This window comes from Pieris brassicae, chromosome 3 (assembly GCF_905147105.1).
Source record: "Pieris brassicae chromosome 3, ilPieBrab1.1, whole genome shotgun sequence".
In the NCBI taxonomy this organism is placed as follows: Eukaryota; Metazoa; Arthropoda; class Insecta; order Lepidoptera; family Pieridae; genus Pieris; species Pieris brassicae.
In genome coordinates this window covers 16,468,600-16,485,451 of record NC_059667.1, presented here as the reverse complement: position 1 = coordinate 16,485,451, position 16,852 = coordinate 16,468,600, and the positions used below count along the sequence as shown (strand labels likewise).

At 31.7% G+C, this 16,852-nt stretch overlaps 1 protein-coding gene across 1 annotated transcript in view; it reads left to right on the top strand.

Moving 5' to 3' along the window:
* The first annotated feature begins 229 nt into the window (after nt 1–229).
* Nucleotides 230–16,852, top strand: part of LOC123706841 (furin-like protease 2) — a 32,920-nt gene continuing 16,297 nt past the window's right edge. The window contains exon 1 of the mRNA XM_045656338.1: nt 230–463. Coding sequence (XP_045512294.1) covers nt 323–463 — 141 coding nt within the window. The 5' untranslated portion in view covers nt 230–322. The remainder of the gene's footprint in view (nt 464–16,852) is intronic.

Below are 16,852 nucleotides of genomic sequence, written 5' to 3'. Positions count from 1 at the left end.
ATTAACTAACTGAAATATGCCGATATCAACCCGTAGATTGGCAGGCCACGCAGTAAGACCTTAAATATAGGTTCGTGGCGTTGATCCAATTAAGAATTCCTGTCAATTAAAGCTATGCACACAATACATTTTGATAGCAAGATGAAGAAAGGGCGCCATTTAGTCCGCATGCGCAAACCACATAGAGGGTAGAACTTCAGTAACACGAGATCAGTTGACGAAGGAACGCTGTCCTGTAAGCACGCATTTTGTGCGGTTATATATTACGTAAGCGATATAATGAAAGTACGTAAACGGTAGCGTGCAATGCGCGACGTGAGTTATGCCACCGTTTCTCGTGGTCGTGCTTTTAGCAGTTCTGAACTTGTGTGAGCCACTGTACCACGATCAGTTCGCGATACATGTGCCTAGTGGAAATGCAGATGAATTGGCGATCCGGCATGGTTTTATTAATCACGGACAGGTAAACATTAAGAATATATAGCGATCTTGTAGATTAATGTCGTTTTTTTGTGTAATCGCTGTAGAAAAGTTTAAGACGTATGACTAAGTCAAATTAAAGTTTAAAGTCAGTGGGTATAGGATTATTGGAAAGCTCACACCAAATAAAAAATAATGATATCTTCTTCGAATATATGTCGAAAAGTCTCCAATTGTTTAAATTATAATAATAGTTAGACACGGCACAAGATAAGAAATATAAAATTTATTAGTCTCATTACTTTCTAGCCATCTTATTAAAAAGACACACTAATATCACAGTAGAATAAGAATAGAACAAAAAAGTTATCAATTACCAATGTACTAAAGTGTAGCAGTTACTTGATATTGGTTTATAACAATCGTCTTATATATTTGAGGGTATTCGCAAACTAAGCCATGAAAGCCAGTACACTTCTCTCATTTTGTATTTATATTTGTCTTGATACAATTAACGTCTATACAAATTCCCGTCAAACTCGTAATAGCTGAAACCGTAGTTAATCAAACTTCACACTGGCTTGTTTATCTTAGCCGCTAAGTAGCTCTATTTCGCGACTTTGAAGATATCTAAAATATGACTTTCGTGTTTTAAAACCGTGTTGGATCTGGACGTATGTCAGTTTGTACTATATCGACTCTGAATTGACCTTTAGCATTATTGAACCACGCTGTTGGAAGATCATTACAACCATTATGATACTTTTTTAAAATAACACGTAATGAGATCTTTATAAAGCTGTTGACTATGAAATCATTTAAACGTTTACTTTTCGGAATGTAGTTCATATGAAAATTTGATTTTATTATAAACATAATAAACTTAATTAAAATTTTAATAACTCGTACCTAATGTTTTCTCAGAAACATAAAAACTTTGGGTAAGTTTTGTAATATCGTGACTACATAATAATTTTAAAATTCTGTTAATTGCTGAATATAAATAGTATTTCGTTTTGTATCTATTTTGTTAAATTAAGATGTGTTTTGATGAATATTTTAAAGTCCGTACTTCAAAATAATAAGAGAATCCTCGAGCACTGTCAAAAGAGTCCAACTCGTAGACACAGTAATTGAATAGTATTCATAGCTTGATTAGATTTAGATTACGTTTTTATTTATTTTGTTATTTAACTAGTTATTGCCGGCGCGTCTTGCTCACGTGGAAATGAATATCGTTTATAAATAATAGTTATACTGTATGTGACTGTATATTCTTAGATTTTTTAAACTTGAATCTGAAATTTACATTCAAAAGTAAAAAAAATATATATTTAATATTAAAATGTTTAATTGCTATTTTATTCTCACATTTGACTTTTGGAACAAGCAAAAGTTAAGAAAAATAATACCCAGAAGTTCAATTTTGTGTACTTTACAAAGTATGATAAAAGATAATAGAAAAACAGAATATGACTTTCGAAGAACTTCCCTAATGTATAGCAGAAACAATCTTGAATTGAAGAGGAAATGAAGATATAAATTATTAGCATTGTTGACAATGGAGAGATTTTTGAATAAAATATTTTATATCATCATTTTGTTGGGAACTTATTAATGGGCAGAAAATGTATAAAGATCAATATGGTGATTTATGTATAACAAGAAATCTATTGTATCAAATAAATGTAAACAAACCAGTAAACATAATAAGGATATAATACTTTTATCATTGAAGCGCGTTTTTTTCCAATTTTAGAACTGTTTTTTTGGGAAAAACGTGTGTGTTTAGAGATAATTATTTTTTATTGTTTAGATATATTTTTTCATAATTACGGTGTTAGTTCCAACTCTAAAAACAGGCATAAATCTGTGTAACTTATAGGAACAAGGTCCGACTTTGGAAACAAACATAAATTTGTGTCTTTGTATATATAAACTAAACAGAAATATCTGCAAAGTTCGTTCGACATTTTCATTTCATTAAAAATGAAAATTCGATACGAATTATTCAGTATAAATATGTTTTATGTATTTAATGACTAATTGAAAATATTATGTTATATTTAGTAAATCTTTGTACAAAGCCCTTTGAGAAACGTACTAAAGATTTTTAAGCAGATAAGTCCAAGTTATAATACGATTAGACGGCTCTCCGCATCGGTTTTGCTAAACATTTCAAACTCAATCTTACAATTTATCAAACTTTACTAAAGGAATTATTCTGTAAGTTTATAAATTTTCTCATAATAATTACGTTTACAGTTGTTTGTTTTAAATAAAAAAAATATAACTAAACAGCATATTGTTAATGTGCGAATGACGTTTTTAGGTTGTGCTTGAAAATGTTAGCAAGCTTGATGTTTTATTTGAAATATGATCTTCATAATGTGCATGAACGTTCATGGTGGCAGTATGCTATGCTTACAAACTCTTAACAATTGTTGTTTAAGAATCACAAACAGTATCATATAGTTATGCACAACGATATCCATTTTTTTGATTAGGACAATTTTTTTTGTGTCCGAAATACAAGAAATTTACAAACGTAGCCTTTGTCCGATTTCTTTATTAAAGATATAAGTTACAAATGCTACACATCGTAATATTTTTAAATAAGCTCTTGTTACACAAATCTATAACTTATAGCATTTACGATCGGTGTGTTTGATATAGAAACCGGGCCTACACCGTGGATAGGCTAGTTTACAAAAAATATTACACGTAAACATCTACTTTGAACGAAAAATATTAATAATACTTAATTATATTAAAAACTATTAACGTAATTAAGTATTATGCACCCTCGAATAAGTAATTTAAATCTAGTGTTAAAACAAATGGCGTCTGACATTACGACGTGTAAAACTAAAAGCTTTGTCTATGTGACGCACGAGTATATCCTTCTTATATGAAAACTGAAAATTGAAACTTAATTTTTTCTTTTTTTGTAATAAGATTTTATTTAAATTTAGAAGAAAAAGAGATATATCCCAAACTACCTACAACTACTATAAGTGGCTAAAACTTATGAGGTGAACTCAATTTTCGAAAATAAACTTCTAATAATTTTCTTCTAGATTGTGGTTTCACGCGATTTAAAGTTTGTTTTGTAGTTTGACTGCCCCCTTCTAAGAGATGAATATTTGAGTATGAATCTCTTTGAAACTAGTTTGAGTTTATCTGGATTGGATAAATTATCTTTCGTATTGAAGTTTCATTCTTAATGACCTAGATGAACGTTGTGCAGACATATCTGTTTATTTTATCATAGGTCATCGGGTGCTTTAAATAATAGAGGAATTTATTTTTACTCTATATTAACCACTCACGTACCACAATAGTATAAAAGCGAAATAGTGAACTGTTAATTGCTATGTAACGAATGAATGCAATGTATCCGTTGAAGAGATTGCCTATATTCTCGAGGCGTAACTGTGACTATTTAAGAAATCGCCACGCGTTTATAATTAGCGTAGCATTAGCTCGATAAAGACGCAGATTTATGCTCGTTTTCAGAGTCGTCTTCCATTTAAGAATGCGATCCGATGCAGTATATAAAATGATTCTGTTTTCTTTAAAAATCAAATCCGGGATCACCTTACACGACATTCACATATGGCGTCACTTACTGTGCTTTGGGATGTAGATTCGTGGTGTCGTCAAAACGTCAACCGGAACGGAACTTATCAGCAATTTCTTTCATAAATATTTTGTTTATAAATGTTTTTGGCATAACGTGAGCTACGAATATCAAATCAAATCAAAAGTAATTTAATAGGCCAATAGTAAACACTTTGTTTTACATGAAATTATATAGTATATCACGAAACAGTATCGTCATAAGAGTCTCCAGCATAATGCGGTCCGCGTGATACAATCGTACTTAATAAATTTAAATTTCGAATATGAGAGACTGGATTGGTTTACATACACACACATATATATATATATATATATATATATATAAATATATGTGACTAAAATATTAATTTTCCTCAGTAAGTGGTTATTGGTTTAGCTTTGGTTAAGCGAGCATTTCTCGTCCCTGAGGTCATTCAAACACTTTTAAAAATTGTTAGTAGTCAAGCGTCATGAAGAAGTTAGATTTGTACATATGATAATTATGTTCGGTAAAACCTAGTACTTGCCTATAAAGAAAAATGATGAATATTTTATTTTGGAGTGTAAGGCTATAAATCGTTAGTTCTACCACTTCTGTATGCATTATGACCTATTTAATTCAGATACAATAATTAATAATAATAATTCTTCATTGATTAGCCTAACTACCTACCTCACCTCTGGGCGGGAGCTCCCCAGTACCAGGTCCTTCCACTTGTCCGCCGTTCCACGACTGAGCATTTTTTAAGGCAATTTTTGCCGCGCACCACCGCTATGTGGAATCAACTGCCCACTGAAGTATTTACCAATTCTTAAAAGGCCGGCAACGCATTCGCGAGCCCTCTGGCATTGAGAGTGTCCATGGCCGGCGATATCACTTAACATCGGGTGAGCCTCCTGCCCGTTTGCCCCCTGTTCTATAAAAAAAATATTCCTTGTAACATCATCCTTCATTACAAAAGATACAAACATTTAAAATTTTATACAAAAGTAACTTAATATTTTTTTATTCAAAGAGCTCTTAAAGAGTATCGACCAACTGTCTTCACCTCTCTCTATCTTGAGCATTTTGCTCCCAATCTTTCCCACCGACTCGAAGCTCGTCACCGTGCAGCCGACCTGCCTTTTCCCTGGTGGCCCGTTCCACCTTGTTACCCTGTTTGTCCATCTGCTATTCATGCGAGCGGTGTGGCCTGACTAATTCCACTTAAGTTTTTTGCACTGGGAGTGCATCAGTAATATTTAATTAAAAAAATCTCCTGTCACGATGTTTGTCCGCGATGGGCTCCTAAACTACTTAACCGATTTTAAATTAAATTGGCTCATCGTGAGCAGTCTGGTCCAACTTAAGAGATAGGATAGCTTAGATCTTTAATTATAGTAGCAATTTTATTTTATTGCAATTTTTTTGTCTATAATTAATTGACAGTCACAATTATCTGTTAACTCCAAAAGATTCTAACAGATGTCGATACTTTTCGACTGGATTGAGTAAGTAATCAATAGATGGCACTGCTATGGTAAACCGACAAACGTGTCGTATAAGCTACAATTGAATATCATGATTACTACGTGTTATTGAGGCTAAAGTATAAATTAAATTTATTTTGTAGTAAACGAAATACCGTGTTATTCAATTATTTCTACTTTTTAATTTTTGGTGTTAGCATAGCCAACCACGTGTTACTTAGACCGACTAATTTCACTGTATTATAGTGACGATAATACAGTGAAATTAGTCTTTCGTGTCACGGTATTAAGGCTAACTAAAGCCACATTAAGGAGAAACGAAGTTCGCGGGGGCAGCTAGTAATAATATAAAACTCATGACGGATTATGGACATGATACACTAGGAAGTTACTGTGTTGTGAGTATAAACGTAACAATTCCGTGGTACATGGTATGCACCAAAACATTTTTTTTAAGAAAAGTTTTTACCGTTCCAACTAATCAAACACAATTAATTTGTTTTCTTTCTTTTAAAAATAATATATCAATGATAAAATCACAAGTATTATCGAAACGATACGGTTATTCGTGCTAGGCGCACTATAGGATAATATATAGGCTTAGTAATTATATTCTCAGCCGATTGATGCGGTCCACAGTTAACTTAATTTAAAGTTGAGATTAACTTGCTGATTCAATTCAATACCCACAATAATTTCTTAATATCTGTAGGCTATAACGTATCCTTGTTCGATTACTGGCGATTACTGGATCTATTATAAATTGGTCGTGGCTAGTTTGGAAGGGATTTCTATACCTTGGTTTTACGTCGAAGTGCTCAGTGTTTTAGTTCCTATGAATATAGGTCATAATAACATTTTCACTTACCATTTCTATCATTACTAATAACATCGATAATTTCCTCGGGAGAAGTGGGATCGGGGATATAAAAATAATATCGAGTGCCCTTAATACCACTTGCTAGCATAAATCAAAATGTTTACAAAGAAAGCGATTGCTCGTTCAGTGAGTTGCCTTTAACAACATCTCGAGATATTCTTGTTTATTCAATTGGCGAATTGGTCTTATAGATTTCCTTTAGGAAGTATCGGTTTGATTTTTAATGTTTTAGGTGGATTTTTTGGATTGTCATGGTTCATTTGGATTTACTGTATACTTTCCCATAGTCCTTGAAGCTTTGCGTATTAGCTTAAAGACCAGTTTCATTATATTTCGTTTAAAAAAATCTTACTTTAATGATGAAGCAAATTGTTGGACATAATAGTTTTATCATTATTACATTTCAAATGTTAAATTGATAAAAAAAATTAAAATGTTAGATTTAAACTTTATTACCTTGCTAAATAAAAATTATAAAGTTTAACCTTTGTCACAAACAAAATTTTGCATTAATGAAAACGATATTCCACGTCATTATTTTGGAACGAAAATAATTATATAAATTTAACTAATAAGAGCCGCTCAAATCGGTTTAATTTAATGGTTTTTGTGAATACGCTATCGTTAATGTACGTTTCAAAAATTATACATTTTGTTTTAACATATACAATATATACTATTTCATACTATATAAACATTGTTCTTGCTTTGAAATGATATTGTGTTCCATTTAAATACATTGTTCATGTGTTTGATTTACTTGACAAATTCATACAAATTTAAATTACCCCTTAAGATAACGCCAAATTTATGCTGCCAAAAATGCAAACTGTCTATATATTTTAGATAATTTATTAGTGCCTATAGAATCTATGGAAATTGTAATTTTAATTCTCATCTTTTAAATATATATATAAATCTCTGACTCTGAAGATGACGCCGCCTTGCGTCAACGTACTATGTCTGTAAACACTCGAACAAACATCAAATTCTATACCTGATTATCATTGTTAGATTATTTCGATCATAATCATTCTCCGACGAGAGTAAATTGCAAGACAGTATAAGGATTAGATTGGCCTGTGACGTTATCATCGATTCTACTAATCTAGACTGTTTTGTCACGTGACCGGCGTCTAAAAATTAATATTTTAAATCATATATATTATTAATTATTATTTTCACGTTATGCTTTAGCATACACAGCCATATTGTATAAATTATTCTCAGTAAATTTTTTCGTGTCAAATAACATTTTAGTTTGTTATTTAACATAATTAATTGGATTCTTTGAATTGCATATTAAGGTTGATTAATTCAGAGTTGAATAAGTGTATCTGTAACTATCAAATTAATGTAACATTTACTGAATTTATTTAAAACATTTTTAATTATCTGTTTTAATTAACAAGTCGTCATAACTTACAGACAATATAAATTACAATTTTGGAGTACAAAAGGAATCATATCGTACCTGAGCGATTTTAGGTCATATATTACTAACAATACTCGGATACTTTTTGTACTTTCAAAAAGTCTTTCATACCAAGTGTTCTATAAGTACATACTTATACGTACTAAGTACGCATACGTACTCTATAAAATTTGTTATTACCACCACAACACAGCAGTTTACAATACGAAACGAATTGAAAAGTGCAGTTAAAATACATTGTTTTTTAGTTCCAAAAGAGCTCTTGTTGCTCTATAACTATAATTATTTTATTAGGGTTATTATACGTTTAATGATAGAAGGGTTTCTTTCGTCTGAACGTCACACACAAGTGAAGCCGCATAACTTTTTTTAGTCTGAATAGAGATATTATATCTTATGAAGGGTTTGCGCGACTTAGTCTGTTCACATGTGTGTTAGGTATTATCTGTTTAAGTATCATTTATTAAAAAAATATTCTTAAATTTTGTCAACTGACGGCGTCGCATGTGTCAAAATAAGCTCTCCGGTTTCATCTTCTGAAAATGCGAATTAAAGATTTGACCCATTTAAGGATATTTGCAATCATTTTTTTTTATTATATTAGGTCCTTACATATGAAATTGGCGTTTTGTCGTTCTGGCCACTTTGACCTCAAATACCTCTTTGGTTAGGAATTTCCAATTCAAATTTGTACAGCTATTTACTCATGTATTTGTGCTTCGATGACCGTCATTAATTTGTTTTTTTCTTCTGTTTTGTTGCGTCACTCATTTTACAAAATGGAAAACTTAAAGTATCGCATTATTTACGAGTACGAGTTCCGCCGTGGCACTAGTGCTGCGGAAACGACTCGAAGGGTGAATGATGTGTATGGCGGTCATGTTGCAAAAGAAAACACAGTTCGTTTTGGTTCCAACGTTTTCGTTCTGGAAATTTCGACCTGCAGAATAAGCCCTGTGGACGGCCTGAGACCCAAGTTGATAATGAAGTATTGAAGGCTATTGTGGAAGCGGATCCATCGCAAACCACGTCCGAGTTAGCTGCATGCTGCGGTGTTAGTGATAAAACTGTTTTACTTCAGTTGAAGCAAATTGGGAAGATTAAAAAGCTTGAAAGGTGGGTACCTCACGAATTGACTGAAGCAAACCGGCAAACGCGCGGTGTAAACCGAATCATTACCTGTGATGAAAAATGGATTCTTTACGATAATCGGAAGCGCTCAGCGCAATGGTTGGATCCCGGCCAGCCAGCCAAATCCTGCCCCAAGCGAAAATTAACCCCAAAAAAGTTACTAGTGGACTAGTGCCGGTATTGTTCATTGCATTTGACTCTTACGGTTGATGTCTATTGTCAGCAATTGCAAACCATGATGGAAAAGCTAGCGGCTAAACAACCTAGGCTGGTCAATCGCTCCACGCCACTGCTACTTCACGACAATGCTAGACCACACACTGCACAACAGACGGCTACCAAATTAGAAGAGCTTCAATTGGAATGTCTAAGACATCCTCCGTACTCCCCGGACCTTGCTTCAACAGATCAATCCATCCTCCATTTTTTTCAAAATTTGGACTACTTCTTGCAAGGGAAAAAATTTAACTCTGATGGGGCAGTCCAAATCGCCTTCACAGATTTTATTGATTCCCGTCCGACTGGTGTTTTTAGTAAAGGGATCAATGAACTACCTATGAGATGGCAAAAGTGCATAGAAAACAATGGTTCATACTTTGATTAATTAAATATATTATATTTAAAAATATTCGAATTTTTGTTCCTCCGATACAAAACGCCAATTTCATATGTAAGGACCTAATATAATTTTAAAAAATGATGCAAATATCATTAAATTAATTTATCCTTATTTTAATTTTAAAATATTTGCGATCGGCTTCCGAACGAAAACTGTATGGTCAAAGCAAATCCTCAATTAATATAACTGTAAAATGTAGAACGTTTGCTCTATTAATGTCCAGTTATAAGCGAGTCATAGACTAAAGACATTTGCCATAAAGCTGTTGACCTGACGTTTGCAAATAAAATTATTGTCTATGTCTGTTTTAATGATGTTTCTTGTTCGGTCCAAATATAGGTGCGGTTTGAATTCCTACGTTCGGATCGTTATAACGTGATTAATTGTGCGCTGGTGTACGGTTGGGATTTTTCAGTTGAATGAGGACTAGTGAAGGTTTTGTAGTATATGTGATAAATGAGGTATTGGGAAGAATATTTTTAACGTAATTTTTTCTAAAACATTTCTATATTTATTTTCTTTTAATTGATAAAACATGCGTAATTAAGGATAACGAGTACTTTATTTGTAAGAAAATATTATCTTGTGCTATCTATTAAAACATTTTAGATAGATAGTAACTAAGATATAATATTGATAAGCGTGGGTTTTACCAATTCTAATGACTGAGGTCCTGTGTTGAATCATGACTGTGAAATTGGACCAATGGAATTTTCTTTTTATATGCGCAATGGACACTAACTGCCAACTGCCAAGGTTCGCAAGCGCCTTGGCGGCCTTTTAAGAATGTGTAAGCTTTCAAATGGTAGTGTTTCGGGATATTATTTTCTTAAAAGATCTATGTATAAAATATCATACAAATAAAATATACATTACAAATTTTTGAAGTTAAACTTCTTTATCGGCGTGGGAAATAAATTTACCGTCACATTTTTCGGTTACGCGTCACATTATTTGGTTACGCGCCATCTTTTTCTTGTCCCTACCACGGTTGATTCAAAGAGTACTTTCACCAGCAGAGTAGGGATAGCATGTCGTTTAACAATCATAGTAATAATTCTATTTTAATTAATGAAATTCTGTAATAACCTTAGCAGTAATATGGTAAAATGAAAAATAATTGTAATCATGTCTATGATAATAAAACTCATTTATAATTTAACTTTATTTAACCAATTTCTGTAAAGTTGCATATAGTAGATCATTTTTCTAAAAATAAGGTCATAAAGAAGTTGCACACATTTTTTTTTTTTTTTTTGATTTTTAATGTCTGCGATGCGATGTGTTGAGTACACATACATAAAATTGCTACTTAAGGGTTAATGTTAGATCGTGAGGAAAAACGCCATAAAGAAAGTCTTAGATCAAAAAATGGTCAACTTTGGCAGGGAAATTCCTATAAAAAGTTTATGAAACAGATGCAGAATTTCCCTGACCGATTAAAGGTTAATGAGACTTCATGTATATGAATGAGCCAATAAATTACGGAAAACAATTTTCACTAACGTAATTAGATGTTATTTTGGCATTGGTATAAAAACCCCGCCAAAAGCGATTACTCACAAATGTGGCACAACTGTAATTGCCTATAATCTCTAAAATTGGTCGTTACTTAGCATTGCTATGAAACTTAATTTTGTCCTGTCACGAAAAGCCTTCCGAGAAGCCAATATTGAGTATTCGACATTTATTTATAAATGGAATTCTTTCAAATGACGTCACAACAGTTCAAAACCTACGTAGGTTTTTGTAACTAGAATAATAACGATGTTCGTGTGGAAACAAGACAGCGCAGTTAAAAGATTTTAAGTACAGAACAGGAAGTGGCTTTGCTTTATATTAGCGCCCCGGCTTCTCACAGGCAACTGTGATCTGTAAACCTTGCCTATTATATACCTAAAACGTCGTCTTCTTCTGGATATAAAATCTGCGAAATATTTCTTGCTTGCTCTTTTTTTAGTTCCTCGTGACGCGGCAGAGGATTTGTTTTTATATAATACTAGCTGACCCTGCAAACGTCGTTTTGTTCAATAAAAATAACTAACTATAAAAAAATAGGGGTTGATCGTACAGGGGTGACAATTAAGGATTGTATGTATTTTTGTATGCTGTATCATAAGAAATAAGAACAAAAATAATTGTCTACAAAATTAAAACAATTTTTTGGGGTGGACACCCCTTTTCACTTAGGGTTTTGAAAGATACATAGTAGCCTTCTTAGACTTATTAAATATGCATATAAAAATTCATAAGCATCGGTCGAGCCGTTTCGGAGGAATGTGGGACAAACATTGTGACACGAGAATTTTATATATATATACCTAGAGATACAAGTTAAGCTGACTTATTTGTAGGCATTATAAAACGTTACAACGTTCTTCCAGAATTCAATCAACTTCCTTAAGACGTTCGTAAGAACAGTTTCTTATTCGATATTAATTAAAAATATTTTAATTAATTAATATATGACACTTAAGAATAACGGTAAAATATTTTACAATATCGAATATAATCAGTAGATAAAAACCCTTAACATAACAACTTCATAAACATATCTCTATAATATTAATGTAGACTATGTAGTGACTGTTACATATAGGAACCTCTCTCTTGAACTATTAATGAATGAAGGACATAAAATAAGTTCCGTGGATTAAAGTTTCTAAACGTATAAATAATGGCAAAAGGTTCTTTAAATAATTATATTAGAGTCCTTAGAATTTTCGTTACGCAACTTAAAGTTAAATAAAAAAAATACTGATACTAAACCTACTGAATTATTTTTAAGGGTTTAGTACAATATCACTTTATTCTTTATTTTCATTAAAACCATTTAAATTTAAAAATACACCTTTTTATTTTCACGTTTTCAGTTTTTTTTGTTACCTATTTCTCATTCTTTTTAAATTTAATTTTAATTTATTCAGTGCCACATTATGACAAAGCTCTTTCCTGACAATTGTTGAAGGGGTAATAAAAACATAAATAAATGTGCCATTTTGTTGGCGGCCATATTGGATTTTTATTTTATAGTCACAAACAACTCTATCCTCTCAATCAAGCCCTTTCATTTGATACCCAATATATAAACCGCCTTTTATAGCTGCGGCCATCTTGCATTTACAATAACACCGATTGTATAAAATAATATTGTCATCAGAAAAAAACGTGCGTACCCAATTTAAGATCAATCCCTCATCAGCATCATCAATTACTAGATGTGTCCCAAACAAGCTAAATAAAATCTAAATCAGTGAATCCCTATACGATAGTGAAAACATGACTTCTATTGCATTCACAAAATGAATTTGCTAAATCGACTTTCTCTGATATTATTCAAAATATCTATTATTCAAGATATATCAATTGTCGTCGAGAAAGCACATTTTTAAATATTACGAATGAAGTATTACGTAACAGAAAAATATTTTATGTTTGCGAATATTACACATTTAATTCAGTAACTCAGTCTTAACAGCCTGTATGGTAACAGGTGAGCTTACAAAACTTATTAAATTTGGTCTACACATAGAGAAAATTAAATACAAAAATGTTTGTTAAATGAAATTTTCGTGACAACGGCCAGGTTACGCGTACAATTCGTAGCTCCGGTTGTGCACAAATATATTTTTCATTATAATTTCTATATATTCAACACTTGCTAGTGCAATGTAGACAAATAACTAGGAAACAGACCTATACATCGACGGCGTGTGTCAGACACAGAAGACTGATCTACTTGCCACAGAACCAGGTACAGAAATCTAATACCAAGACTAATCATTATCGCGCTATTTGTTTGATTGTTCAGTAAAGAAAAATACGAAAACGAAATATATGTACAAAACCTCACTTTCTTATAAAGCTAACAATTGTTATAACCCTATATATTATTTCTATAGACAAGTAGGTGATCCGTCTTCTGTGTCTGACTTCCGTAGGAGCAAGTGTAATTTAGCATATAGAAAGATTCTATTGCCGTGTTAGACCGCACGATCTGAGGGCTGAGAGCAGCACGTTGAAGACACTAGGATCAGACTAGAATCTGAAAAGAACGCTAATAACGGGATGTAATGCCACTAGATGTATGTATGTAGCATGCAATCCAGAAACATACATTTATACTGTATTTATAGATTTTGAATGTATTTTCATTGAACAATGGTTGTTTAATATTTCTATGAGTTTATGTGTAATATACCAATAATCGAGGATTAAAAGTATTATATAGTATATAGTAAAGTATTTTTTTATATAAAACGAAAAAACTAGAAAAATCTGAATAGAGAATATGGATTTAGCGTAATTATAAGTCTAACTATTCAAAGAATTAGTCTAGCTATTCAAAGAATTAATCTTGCTGTTCAAAGAATTAGTCTAGCTATTCAAAGAATTACTCTAGCGATTCAAACGGGCAACGCCGCGCTGCCAGTATCTTCGGAACCTTGTCTAAAAGGCATTTAATAATATATTTTAGTTTTTATATATATAGATTAGTTATTATTTTTTGTTATATTCTTTTATGTTAAAAGTATTATGTTATTTTTATCTGAAAGATTGAATATTATTTCTTTATTGACGTTTATAGTCAATAAATCGTTTACATACATGGCGTTTGAAATGTTTGTTCTTTGTCAAAAACGACGTTCGTGTAGATTCAATAAAAATATACACAACAGCTTTTAAAAGTTATTTGCCGAGACTTCACATTTTAGAACGGAATATAAAAGGAATTCTTATAAGTCCACGGCGAATATATTAAAATGTAAAGTATCTTAAACTAAGCCTGTAAGTAAAGGAGCTTAGAGGGACAGAATATTGCATAAAAATTCCTTAATTTGATAAAAACCCAACTTTGATCCAATTTTAAAGTTCATTCAGAAATACAGGATGTTTTTATAACTCAATTTAATGTACATTGCATTGTATTAAATTAATAGTTTAGTGTTTAATGAGCATTGCGTTTAAACGTTTCTGATTAGAAACTCCTAACGCGAGTCGGGGACCTACCTAAACCTGAACTAAAGTTGATTAGAAAGGTGTTAGAAGTCCTGTACTTCAAACATATTTCTTATTAACTGAATTCTTTTAGTAGATATATTTTTTTTATTATTTATTTATCAATTAGGTAACATGATAGACATGACAAATACAAATATTGAGAAAATATTTACACGTTATAGAAGTGTCCTTTAATTGTTTCACAGATATTATTTTTATGTTAAAAAATTGAGACAGACAACTAAAAAAGGTAATAATTATCACGAATATGTATGCAATATATAGTACATACACAAAATGTATGTATAAATGCGATATTAAGTTTTAGAGACCTTTTCAATTAGAACCAGACAATTTTCAAATTACTTCCTGACGTCATCGTTTAACCAATCTCGTGTATTGGCTTATTACGAAAAAAGCAATTTAGTAGTTTCCCTATTGCAGTAAAATACTTAAATGAATAATGACTTGAGCGCTTGAAATAAACGACTTGCTGAGAGCAGTTTGAAATGATTCAAACTCCAGTTCAGTGTTGCTAACTAAAAACTCTAATTTTCTTTGGCGTTTTACGCTTCACCTAAATTCTACTAAAAATGTTTATTTAGTTACACTTCGTTACATTTATAGAAAAAAATAACATAGTACCTAAAAATTATAAGGGATGCAACGGGCGCCCTTATCGCTAACAAGTATTCTCTTTCAGTCAACCCTACCCTAGTGAGGAAATAAACTAAAAAAATATGATGGGTAAAGTGCAAAAAGTGCATAAACAAATGTTATGAAAATACTATAGAATTGCCAACATTAATTTAAAATATTATATAAATATATATATAAATTAGTTAAGAAATGTAATACTGTATTATCTCTATATGTATATCATGTTTGCCTATAAGTGCTTGTCACATTAAAAATTGTAAATTGTGGTTCTTTTACCAATGTATCAGTGTGCCGAGCGTTGGCAAGCTTTTAGCAATGAAGATAAAATAAAAAAAATGGTCTATTGACTGATTGTGTCATTCATGTCATACAATAATCGTAACCATGGTAACAAAAGCTATGCTATCTTTAATCTATGTTATTTAATGAAGCTGATAAACTTTAAGTTAGGCTCTTAATGTAAATAGTACTCTATAATAACGAAATAATATTGTTCATATAATGTAAATTAACACCAAACTTAATAACGGATCAAACCTTTCTTAATTATATTTCCCGACATGATTTTCATGCAATGTAATTCTAAGAACACTCTGTATATTGAATATTTTTCATCGTCAAGGAAATAATCGTCATGAATAATGTACAAGGGAAGCCGAAAGAAAGTCTCGACAAACAACATTACAATTAAATTTCTATCAAAGCTGTTTACCTATTCAGCGAACGTCTTTGAAGAATTCAAAATAATGAATTAATACAAATATATTTAACAATTGATTTAGAGGTGTTCCCAGTAACGAAAGATTTACGAACACTTCGAACACAAAGTTAAGAATACTTCATAAGCGCATGTAGTAAATTCTATATTCATAAAAGCTTATACTTGAAATTACATAGTATTTAATTATAATTTACAATGAAGTATTTACAATTTTCGTAACCTACAAAGTAATTATTAATATTATTAAAAAGAAAATCTACGCAAATTTTAAAAGTTTGGTCCGTGTCTTCCACAGGTACCTTTAAAGCTGGTAGCATTTCCTTGCTATATTGCGATAATTATTCGATGAGCCAGGAAAGCACCAGCTCTACACTTTCTTCTTGCTTCTATACTCCAGGTACTATCTACCAGGCGACAACTTAAATCTTAAATAAGTGCCTTGCACTGGAACCGCACGGCCCAAAGGGAACAAAATAAATAAATAATAATTTTTAAATTAATATTAGTTAATCCTTATGGGGATATATGGGGATTTTTTATCAACTAAATCAGCTTTACAAAAAACGTGCTACGATTTACTTTTGCTTGTACGCAATTTATACGGATAAAATTAAAGCGTTGCCATGGTAACGAGAGTAGAAAATGAGAACCTATATGCTTATCATGCAGTGTATAATCTAGTAGATGGCGCTGCAGAGCTGTGAGGCTTTACATAGAGAATTCGAGCCGTGACCACACAACTGGGTGGCAAACCACATTCCGCCGGGCATAGTGGAATTAATTCTTGGCAGATATTGCTATATTATGAAATAATTTCAAGAGAGATATCGGTATGATTATTTAAAATGGATTTAAATAGAAAATAACAAATGTGTGCGTGTACTAGTGTAC